The sequence below is a fragment of the Moschus berezovskii genome, chromosome 4 (genome assembly GCF_049115385.1).
Source record: "Moschus berezovskii isolate FMDL1 chromosome 4, NW_MosBer_1.0, whole genome shotgun sequence".
NCBI classification, from domain to species: domain Eukaryota; kingdom Metazoa; phylum Chordata; class Mammalia; order Artiodactyla; family Moschidae; genus Moschus; species Moschus berezovskii.
In genome coordinates, this window is record NC_142463.1 from 27084901 (window position 1) to 27098224 (window position 13324).

At 40.0% G+C, this 13324-nt stretch overlaps 1 protein-coding gene across 5 annotated transcripts in view; it reads left to right on the plus strand.

Moving 5' to 3' along the window:
* The window catches only part of ZFYVE9 (zinc finger FYVE-type containing 9), a 189735-nt gene that overhangs the window by 165417 nt on the left and 10994 nt on the right, over positions 1–13324 (plus strand). For all 5 annotated transcript variants that reach the window (XM_088835291.1, XM_088835290.1, XM_088835292.1 and 2 more), the window contains one exon: positions 12242–12392. In XM_088835291.1, the coding sequence (XP_088691417.1) occupies positions 12242–12392 (151 nt within the window). The remainder of the gene's footprint in view (positions 1–12241; positions 12393–13324) is intronic.

Sequence of the window (13324 nt, forward strand, 5' to 3'; positions counted from 1 at the left end):
CTGCTGCTGCTGCTGCTGCGTCACTTCAGTCGTGTCCGACTCTGTGTGACCCCATAGACAGAAGCCCACCAGGGTCCCCCGTCCCTGGGATTCTCCAGGCAAGAACACTGGAGTGGGTTGCCATTTCCTTCTCCAATGTGTGAAAGTGAAGTCGCTCAGTCGTGTCCGACCCTTAGCGACCCCACGGACTGCAGCCTACCAGGCTCCTCCATCCATGGGATTTTCTAGGCAAGAGTACTGGAGTGGCTTGCCATTGCCTTCTCCATTACTATCATAAAATCTTTCAGTTGATTGATCACATCCCTGGGGGAATAGAACCAAAGAGGTAGCCTCAGGTCAGAGTTTCAAGCAAAAAGGAACAAAATTGTGTTGATTCTTTACTAAAAACCAGAGAGAAATAATGTTGGTTGTGATATACAAGAATCTATGAAACTGTGTATCTATACAACTTGTATAATTTAGGCTGAATGGCCTCTTGAGATTCTTTTTCCCTGAACAGTTCTAAAATAGGAATTTCCGTTATTTTAGTTCAAAGCTACATATATGCTTCAGAGAATTGTGAAGTTACAAAAGCATAATTTTAAAGGTTCATTGTAGCACAAGTATGAACAGATGGTCCTAAAATCTGCTGGAGGAATGTTTTATTTTTTGGCCTTCAAGGAATACATTTCTTTTCTCTTAGGGAGAAGGAACTGATAGTCTTCTTTTCAAAAGAATGAAGGGAGTTGGTGAAAGGTACTCTGGAAAATGGGGCAGAGGAAAGAGGTGCTGTTCCATTGACTGTTAGCATAGCTGTTCCTTGTGGAACATGGAAGACGGTGTTTAACCGCAGGTTGAATGAAAATATAAGGATCCCCCGGGAGCCCTGGCTATTACCTCTCCAGTGACTGCAGCAGGCGCTGAACACTGCATGTTCACAGTAAGATTGTCTTTACCCCTCCTCTCCCATGTCCCTGCATGTCCATTGACAGGGGTGAGTAGTGGCTTCAAAACACTATTTCTAGCTAAACCCGTGCTTTCCCTATCTCCTAGCTCTCACAAACTTGCTGCTACTTTTAGCGTTGAGGCCACCAGCTCTAATCTCATTGTGTTCAAGTACCGTAAGAAACCCTGGTCTCCCTCCATATCCCTCATCTCCCAAATTTAATTTCTATCTCTGTACATCCACCTTTCTGACCCCCTTTTTCACTCATCTTGAAAAACTCAAAGGCTCAGTCCCTTTAAGTTTTGTTTTTCTCTGTCCACTTCCTTGTTGATCTAACCAGTCCCCTGGCTTTAAACAGTCTCCTGATGTCTTCCTTCAACCTGACTCTTCTTTGTTTTATAGACTTGAGAGTCTTTTTAAAAAATTAATTAGTTTATTTATTTATTTGGTTGGCCATGCCATATGGCTTGCAGGAGGATTTCAGTTCCCTGACCAGGGATTGAACCCATGCCATGGCAGTGAAAGCCTGGAATCCTAACTACCAGGCCGCCAGAGAAGCCCTCAACTTGAGTTTCTTATTCCTTAGTTGACATCTCTAGTTTTTTTAGGCATCTTAAGCTTAGCGTGTTCAATTCTGAACTCCTGATCTTCCCTCAGAATTTCCTCTTGCAGTCTTCCCTAAATTAATGGCAGTGCCATCCTTCCATTTACCAGGCCCAAAACTTTGGAGTTGTCTTTAAGTCTTCTTTCATATCCTAAGCCGAGCCTGTTGTTCTGTGTTCTGCTGGCTCTACCTATCTAGAACCCAGCCACCTCTCAACCCTTGGCCAGTCGCTCTGAGGTAATCTTGGATTTGTGCGGTAGTCTCCTAACTTGTCTTTGTTGGCAGCCTTTCCCCCATCCATTTATTCTCAACACAGCAGCCCAAGTGATCCTGTTAAAACTCAGTAAAATCATGTCACTCTTCTGCTCAAAATTCTTCAAAGATCTTTCATCCCAATCAGAACTGTACCTGAAGTCTTCTATACACTTTGTTCTCCTTAACCCACTCCCTGTTTAACCTCACTCCTTATACCTCTCCCTTTTCAGTCACACTGTCCTTAATTAATGTTCCTTGAAATTGTCAGGCTTGCTAACATGCTGCAGCTATACAGCCAGTGAACCAGCTGTTCTAAGTGCCTGTAGGGCTCTAGGCTTTTCCTTGGATAGTCCCGTGGCTTTTCCCTCTCTTTTCAGTAAGAATTCTCCTAAGTATCCAGTAGTAAGTGGCACTTGCCAGTACTCCTAGTCACCCTTCATGCCTTATTTTTCTATATAGCTCTTACCAGTGTCTAACATTTAATGTATTTTAGTTTTTTCCCTCCCCCTCTGCACACAAGAATATGAGTTCTGTGGGGGAAGATTGTTCAGTACTGAATAAACCAAGTACTGACACAAAGCCTGGTACACATTAGATGTTCATTTGCTACACAAATGAGTGAAGGTTCATGGTTCACGATATGTAGACCCATAGGCCTAGAAGGTGGATGCTAGCTTCTCCACACAAGGGAACCGCAGCTAATTAGAAGGACAAATGTTTGTATCTTCCCTGCATCCATGAAATTAAAAGACGCTCTCTCCTTGGAAGGGAAGTTATGACCAACCTGGACAGCATATTAAAAAGCAGAGATATTACTTTGTCAGCAAAGGTCCATCTAGTCAAGGCTATGGTTTTTCTAGTAGTCATGTATGGATGTGAGAGTTGGACTGTGAAGAAAGCTGAGTGCCGAAGAATTGATGCTTTTGAACTGTGGTGTTGGAGAAAACTCTTGGGAGTCCCTTGGACTGCAAGGAGATCCAACCAGTCCATCCTAAAGGAGATCAGTCCTGGGTTTTCACTGGAAGGACTGATGTTGAGGCTGAAACGCCATTATTTTGGCCACCTGATGCGAAGAGCTGACTCATTTGACAAGGCCCTGATGTTGGGAAAGATTGAAGGCAAGAGGAGAAGGGGACAACAGAGGATGAGATGGTTAGATGGCATCACTGACTCAGTGGACATGAGCTTGGATAAACTCCGGGAGTTGGTGATGGACAGGGAGGCCTGGCATGCTGCAGTTCATGGGGTCACAAAGAGTCGGACATGTCTGAGCGACTGAACTGAACTGAACTGAAACATCTCCAGGAAAGGACATTCCTCCACCTGTCCTGTTGTCATTCAGCTCAGTGTTCCTTTCTCAGTTCTGCATCTCTTCCTTCACTCATGCTTTTTTTCTTTATCCAAAGTGTTCTTCCTCTGTACCTGATTTCATAGCCAATTCAAAGGTTAAACCGTTTAGGAAACCTTAATTCTCCATTCTCCAGACAGTATCACTCCTTTTTGCCTTCCTCTGTTTCCCATCTTTCTTTTCTTTTTTGACCCATACCACTTGCAGGATCTTAGTTCCCTCACCAGGGATCAAACTCAGGCCCCAGCAGTAAAAGCACTGAGTCCTAATCACTTGACCACAGGGGAATTCCTCTAGAATTGTATTCTTTTAATGGTGTTTGTGATTGCGTGAATGTTAGATTCTGGGGGTGGGAAACACAGGGAAAAAAGCTCATGTACATTTCACTTGGTATGCTAAAATGATTCTTTTAAGATAAGACCCACGTAGAATTTAGCTCAATGCCTGGCTCATGGTTGGCACTTCATATATGTTCTCTGTTTTGCACATACTGTTGTTATAGAAATTGTCTCCCTGCCTTTTATCAGTATGTCTTTGTCACTAATTTATGAGCTCTTAGGAAGGTCTGAATCCCATTATCTCATAAGATATACTCAATGGAATTATTTGCTACTGACTTGAAGATTGCTTTGCAGTTTTATAATCAGAGTAGAGGAGACAAGCATACAGATTTTATTTAACAAGTAAACTTATTATGCTCTTGGTGCTATTCTAAGCACTTTATTAATATTTATTTAATCCTCATAATTATAAAATAGTTACTTTTATTATCCCATTTTACAGAGGAGAAAATTGAGATACAGAGAAATCATGTAACTTGCCCAATGTCATTAAGCTAGTTAGTAACTACGCCAGGATTGTATTATAGGCAGTCTGGCTTGAATACGTGATATTAATCAGATCCAGAGCTGGATGTGGATGATGCCATATAAGAAATACAAAAAATGTGCTATGGCAGTTCAAAAAAGGGAGTGGTCACATTAGTTCTGATGGGGAATTAAAGAAGACTACTGGTAGGAACTGCTATTTTTACTAAGTCTTGACTTGGGATCAGCTTTTTTCAGCTGCTTGGATATGGGAGAAGAAAAGGGAGGGTGGTGATGGTGGTATAGTTGCTAAGTCATCCGACTCTGTGACTCCATGGACGCCTGCCAGGCTCCTCTGTCCATGGGATTCTTCAGGCAAGAATACTGGAGTGGGTTGCCATTTACTTCTCCAGGGGATCTTCCCGACCCAGGAATTGAACCCAGATCCACATTGCAGGTGGATTCTTAACCAACTGAGCTACAAAGGAAGCCCAAAGGGAGGGTAAATAACAGCATATGCTACAGCTCAGAGATGGGAAATGGTAACACATCAGGAGGTAGTCCTGCTTGCAAGGATCCAGTAGGAAGCAAGGTAAAGCAAGAAATCTGGTTTGGAGTTAGAGCATAGGACACTTATGATCTTAGTGGAGGACAAGGTGGGGAAGATGTGATCAGAGCTGTGCCTTTGGTAAATATGGAAACATTCAGTCGATCTAAGAAAGAAAAGAAAATTTTTATTTGAGCCAAATTGAGGATTATATGCTAGAAAAGCATCTCAGAAAGCTCTGAGAACTGTTAACACCCGTTAGAAATCAATGCACAGTTATAAGTTTTTGAAACAGAGTGCTATACATTACATGACATATTATTAACAGTTGACACAATCCAGATCTGCTAGAATTGACCCCCTTACAAGATCCAGAGGAAATGTTATCTTTTAACTGGTCTTGTTAGAGCTTGGAGAATGTTGCTTTCATGGTTGAGCAGGTATTTCTGCCCATGGGGAAGCCTATGCATAATGCAGATCACAAAGCACAATCGAAGGGAAAGAGAAGGCCAAAAAGCAGAGAAATTTTTTTTTATATTTAAAATTTTTCTTATCTTACCATTAAATATTAGTTTTATTTCACTTGTAGAATGAATCAGTTCTGCTAGAGATAGACTGTAGGTTAAACAGTTAGAAAGTTGTTATATGTCCAGAAAAGCGGTAATTGGTCTTGAACTACAGTAACAATAGTAATAGATCAACAGATATTACAGAATTTGAATTGACAGAGCAGAGAAATGGCTCAACTAAAGTGAAAAACCAATTATTTACACCATCGTATGACAAGTGTAAGTTTACTTTATTTTCAGTAGGATCCTTGGAATATTTGGGAAATTCTGTCTTTGGTATAAATGAACATGGTTTTAAGAAAACAAACCAACCAACCCCGTTCATTCATTTCTAAAGAAATACAAAGTTTTAAGAAAATCTCATTAGCTTTGAAATTGACATCCAGGAAAATGATTTTGTTAGAGGCTAGCTAATTTATTCAGAATATCCAAACTGAAAGCTTTTTATATTTTTTGATGAGGCCATTTGGCTTGTGGAATCCCTGGTTCCCTGACCAGAGACTGAACCCGGACCCAACAGTGAAAGCACTGAGTCCTAACTACTGGATCACCAGGAAATTCTTGAAACTATTTTTAATCTGCTCAATGTAAGCAAAATTAGAAATCACTTTAGCATAATGATTTGGAAGAAATGGCAGATATAATATTTTTTAGAATTGCTGTATATGATTGTATCCATTTCTTTCATGTGATATACTTGTAAATTGTAATTGAGAACCTAGTCTGTCTACTGACTTCTCCGAGAAGGAATCTTCTGACTTACCTTATTTGCAAAAACTTATTTTAAAATATTTTTTGGAAAACCCTGATAGAACTAGTTTGTTTTATTGGGTTGATAAAAGTTAGTGTGAGAGGAATTTTTAATTATTGTTTGGATGCCTCTGGCAATGCAGCTATATATTAAAATATTAACTTTGCAGGAGTTATAAACATAACAAAGTCAAACCAGAAGATGATGGTATCTTGGCATTGTATTGGCACAGTAGCTGGAAATAAATTTACCAAGGATATAAAAGACTTGAAACCTTAAAACTATAAAATTTGTTGAAAGAACTTGAAGAAGACCTAAAAAATGGGACGACATCTCATGTTCATGTATTGGAAGACTGAAAGTTTTTAACATGTTAATACTACTCAAAGTGATCTACAGATCCAGCACAAGACCTATCAGAATTCCAGTGGGGACTTCCCTGGTGGTCCAGTGGATAAGAATCCACCTGCCAGTGCAGGGGAAACAGGTTCAGTCCCTGGTCTGGGAGGATTCCACTTACATAGCAAGTAAGCCCCTGTGCCATAACGACAGAGCCTGCAGAGCCTGAGCTTACGAGCCCATGAGCCACAACTAACGAGCCCTCATGCTGCGACTGCTGAAGCCTGTGAGCCTGGGCCTGTGCCCACAACAAGAGAAGCCACTGCAATGAGAAGCCTGTGCACCACAATGAAGAGTAGCCCCTGCTTACAACAACCAGAGAAAGCCCTGCACAGAGCAGCGAAGACCCAGTGCAACCAAGAAAAAATAAATAAAATTTTCTTTTTAAATTCCAATGGCCTTTTATAGAATTGGAAAGCCAATACTCAAGTTCATTTGCAATTGCAGTGGACTCTGAAGCCAAAATTTTGTAAAAGAACAAAATTGGAGACTTCAAACTTGTCAGTTTCAAAACTTACTTCAAGGCTACAGTAATCAAAAGTGTGGTTCAGTTCAGTTCAGTTCAGTCACTCAGTCGTGTCCAACTCTTTGCGACCCCATGAATCACAGCACGCCAGGCCTCCCTGTCCATCACCAACTCCCAGAGTTCACTCAAACTCATGTCCATCGAGTTGGTGATGCCATCCAGCCATCTCACTCTCTGTCGTCCCCTTCTTCTCCCACCCCCAATCCTTCCCAGCATCTGTCTTTTCCAGTGAGTCACCTCGTCGTATGAGGTGGCCAAAGTATTGGAGTTTCAGCTTTAGCATCAGTCCTTCCAGTGAACACCTAGGATTGATCTCCTTGCAGTCCAAGGGACTCTCAAGAGTCTTCTCCAACACCACAGTTCAAAAGCATCCATTCTTCGGCGATCAGCCTTCTTCACAGTCCAACTCTCACATCCATACATGACCACTGGAAAAACCATAGCCTTGACTAGACGGACCTTGGTTGGCAAAGTAATGTCTCTGCTTTTTAATATACTATCTAGGTTGGTCATAACTTTCCTTCCAAGGAGTAAGTGTCTTTTAATTTCATGGCTGCAAGCGGCATCTGCAGTGATTTTGGAGCCCAAAAAAATAAAGTCTGACACTGTTTCCACTGTTTCCCCATCAGTTTCCCATGAAGTGATGGGACCAGATGCCATGATCTTTGTTTTCTGAATGTTGAGCTTCAAGCCAACCTTTTCACTCTCCTCTTTCACTTTCATCAAGAGGCTTTTGAGTTCCTCTTCACTTTCTGCCGTAAGGGTGGTGTCATCTGCGTATCTGAGGTTATTGATATTTCTCCCGGCAATCTTGATTCCAGCTTGTGCTTCTTCCAGCCCAGCGTTCCTCATGATGTACTCTGCATATAAGTTAAATAAGCAGGGTGACAATATACAACCTTGACGTACTCCTTTTTCTATTTGGAACCAGTCTGTTGTTCCATGTCCAGTTCTAACTGTTGCTTCCTAACCTGCATACAGGTTTCTCAAGAGGCAGGTCAGGTGGTCTGGTATTCCCGTCTCTTTCAGAATTTTCCACAGTTTATTGTGATCCACACAGTCAAAGGCTTTGGCATTGTCAATGAAGCAGAAATAGATGTTTTGGTATTGGCATGAAATAGAATTAAGGTCCCAGAAATAAATTCATACATTTAATGGCCAGTTGATTTTGACAAAGGTGCCAAGACTATTTAATGGTGAAAGAATAGTCTTCAACAAATGGTACTGAGACAACTGGATATCCACATGTAAAAAGAATTAAGTTGTCCCTTTACTTCAAATCATAAAGTTTAACTCAAAATTGATCAATGACCTGAATATAAGAGCTAAATTCATACAGCTCTTAGAGAAAAACATGAGGGTAAGTTTTCATGACCTTTGATTTAGCACTGGGTTTTTAGATATGCATAAACAACAAAAGAAAAAATAAATTGGAGTTAAGAAAAAGTAAAACCCTTGTGCATCCAAGGATACTAACAGGAAAATGGAAAGACAATCAGTATAATGGGAGAAAATATTTGCATTCCATTTATCTGATATAAAGATCTGTGCTCTAGGTCTAGAATAAAGAAATCTTACAATTCAACAACAAAAGACAAACAGTCCAATTTAAAAATGAGCAAAAGACATGAAGAGACATTTCTCCAAGCCAGGCTTCAGCAATACGTGAACCATGAACTTCCAGATGTTCAAGCTGGTTTTAGAAAAGGCAGAGGAACCAGAGATCAAATTGCCAACATCTGCTGGATCATCGAAAAAGCAAGAGAGTTTCAGAAAAACATCTATCTCTGCTTTATTGACTATGCCAAAGCCTTTGTGTGGATCACAATAAACTGTGGAAAATTCACAAAAGGCCAACAAGCACTTAAAAAGATGCTTAACATCTTTAGTCACTCAGTTCAGTTCAGTCACTCAGTCATGTCCTACTCTTTGCGACCCCATGAACCACAGCACGCCAGGCCTCCTTGTCTATCACCAACTCCCGTAGTTTACCCAAACTCATGTCCATTGAGTCGGTGATGCCATCCAACCATCTCATCCTCTGTCGTCCCCTTCCCCTCCCACCTTCGATCTTTCCTAGCATCAGGGTCTTTTCATATGACTCAGTTCTTCACCTCAGGTGGCCAGAGTATTAGAGCTTTAGCTTCAGCATCTTACCTTCCAATGAAGATTCAGGACTGATCTCCCTTAGGATGGACTGGTTGGATCTCCTTGAAGTCCAGGGGACTCTCAAGAGTCTTCTCCAACACCACAGTTCAAAAGCATCAATTCTTCAGTGCTCAGCTTTCTTTATAATCCAACTCTAACATCCATACATGACCACTGGAAAAACTATAGCCTTGACTAGACGAACCTTAGTTGACAATGTCTCTGCCTTTTAATATGCTGTCTAGTTTGGTCATAACTTTCCTTCCAGGGAGTAAGCGTCTTTTAATTTCATGGCTGCAGTCACCATCTGCAGTGATTTTGGAGCCCAAAGAAGTAAAGTCAGTCATTGTTTCCACTGTTTCCCCATCTATCTGCCATGAAGTGATGGGACTGGATACCATGATCTTAGTATTTTTGGAATGTTGAGCTTTAATGCAACTTTTTCACTCTCCTCTTTCACTTTCATTAAGAGGTTCTTTAGTTCTTCTTCCCTTTCTGCTGTAAGGGTGGTGTCATGTGCATATCTGAGGTTACTGATATTTCTCCCAGCAGTCTTGATTCCAGCTTGTGCTTCTTCCAGCCCAGCATTCCTCATGATATACTCTGCATACATGTTAAATAAGCAGGGTGACAATATACAGCCTTGGTACACTCCTTTTCCTATTTGGAACCAGTCTGTTGTTCCATATCCAGTTCTAAATATTGCTTCTCAATATTGCTTCTCAGGTTTCTCAAGAGGCAGGTCAGGTCTGATATTCCCATCTCTTTCAGAATTTTCCACAGTTTATTGTGATCCACACAGTCAAAGACTTTGGCATAGTCAATGAAGCAGAAATATATGTTTTTCTGGAACTCTCTTGCTTTCTCCATGATCCAGCGGATGTTGGCAATTTGATCTCTGGTTCCTCTGCCTTTTCTAAAACCAGCTTGACCATCTGGAAGTTCACGGTTCACGTATTGCTGAAGCCTGGCTTGGAGAATTTTGAGCATGACTTTACGAGTGTGTGAGATGATTGCAATTGTATGGTAGTTTGAGCATTCTTTGGCATTGCCTTTCTTTGGGATTGGAATGAAAACTGACCTTTTCTAGTCCTGTGGCCACTGCTGAGTTTTCCAAATGTGCTGGCATATTGAGTGAAGCACTTTCACAGCATCATCTTTTAGGATTTGAAATAGCTCAACTGGAATTCCATCACCTCCACTAGCTTTGTTCATAGTGATGCTTCCTAAGGCCCACTTGACTTCACATTCCAGGATATCTGGCTCTAGGTGAGTGGTCACACCATCGTGCTTATCTGGGTCGTGAAGATCTTTTTTTTTTGTACAGTTCTTCTGTGTATTCTTGCCACCTCTTCTTAATATCTTCTGCTTCTGTTAGGTCTCTGGGCTTCCCTTGTGGCTCAGTTGGTAAAGAATTCACCTGCAATGTGGGAGACCTGGGTTCGGATCCCTGGGTTGGGAAGATCCCCTGGAGAAGGGAAAGGCTACCCACTCCAGCATTCTGGCCTGGAGAATTCCGTGGACAAGTCCATGGGGTCGCTAAGAGTCGGACACGACTGAGTGGCTGCCACTTTAGGTCCCTACAGTTTCTGTCCTTTATTGAGCCCATCTTTGCATGAAATGTTCCCTTGGTATCTAATTTTCTTGAAGAGATCTCTAGTCTTTCCCATTCTGTTGTTTTCCTCTAGTCACTAGGAAAATGCAAATCAAAACCACAGTGAGGTACTCCTTTATGCCTTCTAGGATGACTATAAAAAACAGCAACAACAATGGAAAATAACAAGTGCTAACAAGGTTGCAAAAAAATTGAAAACCTACATTGCTGGTAGAAGTTTTAAATGGTTCATTCGCTATGGAAAACATTTGGCAGCTCCTCAAAAAATTTAACAGAGAATTACCATATGACCCTGTAATTCCACCCCTAGTATGGATATGTTTCCAAAGTATTGAAAACAAGTACTCATAACAGGTATAGGCACACACATTTTCATAGTAACACTATTCACAATAGCCAAAAGGTGGACATAGACGAAACATTCATGGATGGATGGTTAAACAAATTGTGGTGTATACGCACAATGAAATATTTTTCAGCCATAAAAGAGAATGAAGTGCTATGGTATTAAGTATATGGTATACTGATATGTCATGTATACATATATGTATGTATCATACATATTTCAGAATGAAGTGCTGATATATGCTCACCATGGGTGAGCTCTTAAAACATGCTAAATTAAAGAAGCCAGACACAGTAGTCACAAATTCCGTGTTTCCGTTTATATGAAATACCCAGAATGCAAAGTACAGATTCATGTTGGAGGGGGGAATGGGAAGGTAAGAGAGTTTACTTTGAATGAATGATGGAAGTTTTTGGGAACTAAAGAAGAATGGTGGTTGAAGAACACTGTCTGAATGCCACTGAGCTGTTCATTTTAAAATGGTTAATTTTATGTCATGAGAATTTCATTTCAGTACATTTTTTTGAGTATAGTAGTACAGGAATATGAAAGGTATCAGAACACTCATCTGCTGTTTTTCACACTGCAATTTATAATGTTACGAGGAGGGGAGTAAAACAAAATAAAAGTTTTAAACTAGAGTTTCAAAAGATCAGAGCCATTTGAAAAGATTGAATTAGAAAGTTTAACAAACGATAAGGATAAATGTGAAGAAACAAGAATAAAAGCAAACAAATAAGTTATCATTGACCTGTTTCATCCAGAAGCTAGATTTTAGCATTATGATGATATAAGCTCAGATTTATTGACTAGATACAAAATGGTGGCCGACGAGCTTTTCCATGTGAGGTTCAGAATTCACCTTAAAATCTCTTGATAAGAATAAAGCAAAATATTAGTTATTTCATTGAAGATATCAAACATAAGTTAGTAAAACTAAGAAATAATGGAATTTATATATTTATAGAGGAAAGCACTCCTTTGTATGGATGTGGAAAAGAAGGCAAATACACTTAAATACAGGATATTCTTTTGACTTAGAATTTCATAGTATATATACTCTCAGAGAATCCACTGGACAGAAGAAACTACTGTAATTAGGTAAACTAATTTTAATTACTTGAGTTCAGTACAGCAGTAAAAAAGACAAAATGAATGTCATGTGCTTGGGTTATAACACAAATCACCTATAAATTATAGAGAGAATTTTTGTGTATGTTGAACTTTTACTAATGGTGACTGATTTCTCACTTTGTCTTCATTCTTTAGTAGCTCCTTTGTCTCTTTAATAAATAATATTCTTTTGTATTTGAGAAGGTGGAGGTGCTGTGCTGTGTCAGGCACACCAAAAAGTGCCCATTCTTGGCAGAATAAGAAAGATAGCCCTGTTTTTTGATTGCAGATGATAAAAGCCATGAACAAGTCCAATGAGCATGTCCTGGCAGGAGGTGCCTGTTTCAATGAGAAGGCAGACTCCCATCTCGTGTGTGTACAGAATGATGATGGCAACTATCAGACCCAGGCTATCAGTATTCATAATCAGCCCAGAAAGGGTGAGTGTTTGAGCTGATTGAGGTCATGGAATGGAAGATTGTGCTGTAACTGGAGTGTGGATATCTCAACCCCGTAATACTCAGTGTCAAAACAGGTGAAAGCAATTGATTATATTAACCTTTTGAAGGTTGTTCTGCAAGAATATGTTGACTACCCAGACTAAGAGTTGCAAATGGAATCTCTGTTATTGAGGGGAGCATCTTGAAAATACTACCTCAGGACACTGACCGGGCCAGCATAGGTATTTGATGCATTGGCCCCATAGTGGGAATGTTTAGGTAGATTTAGGGCTTTTTGAATGATCATACCCAAAGAGTGTTAATGAACAGATTGACAGGATTCTGAAGGAAGCCTTCCAGTTTCAGTGGTACTCAGAATGTGGTCTCATCACTTAGGGATTATTAGAAATGAAGATTGTTTCCCAGATCTGCTAAATCAGAGTTTGCATTTTAATACAATTGCTGTGCGATTCAAATACACATTAGAATTTAAGAAGTGCTGCTTAACATGCCATTTCCTAAAATGTCTTACCAGTGTCTATGGTCTTTAAAATATTCACATAAATAAAATTTTTGCTTGTTATTTTAGACTGAGAAACCTTGTATTAAATAAGTTTAAGCAGATTTCTTTAGTGCAGGACTTTTCAGAGCCTTTAGCTTTTTTTTTTTTTAAAGGAGGATAGTGCCTAGACCTTCCCAAATTTATTTGACCATAAATCTTTTTCCTCTCAGAATATCTCCTAAAACTATCTTTCTTTAGTATGCTTCATTAAGCACTTCTCTAGTAGACATATTACTTCTGTCTTCAAGGTATGTTTTTAAAATCAGTTGTTTAGTAAAGGCATAAAAGGTACTGAGCACATGTTTATTCAAATATAATATCTAAAACAGGTAGGTGACAAGTCTACTGTGCTCCCTATTAGTCAAATCAT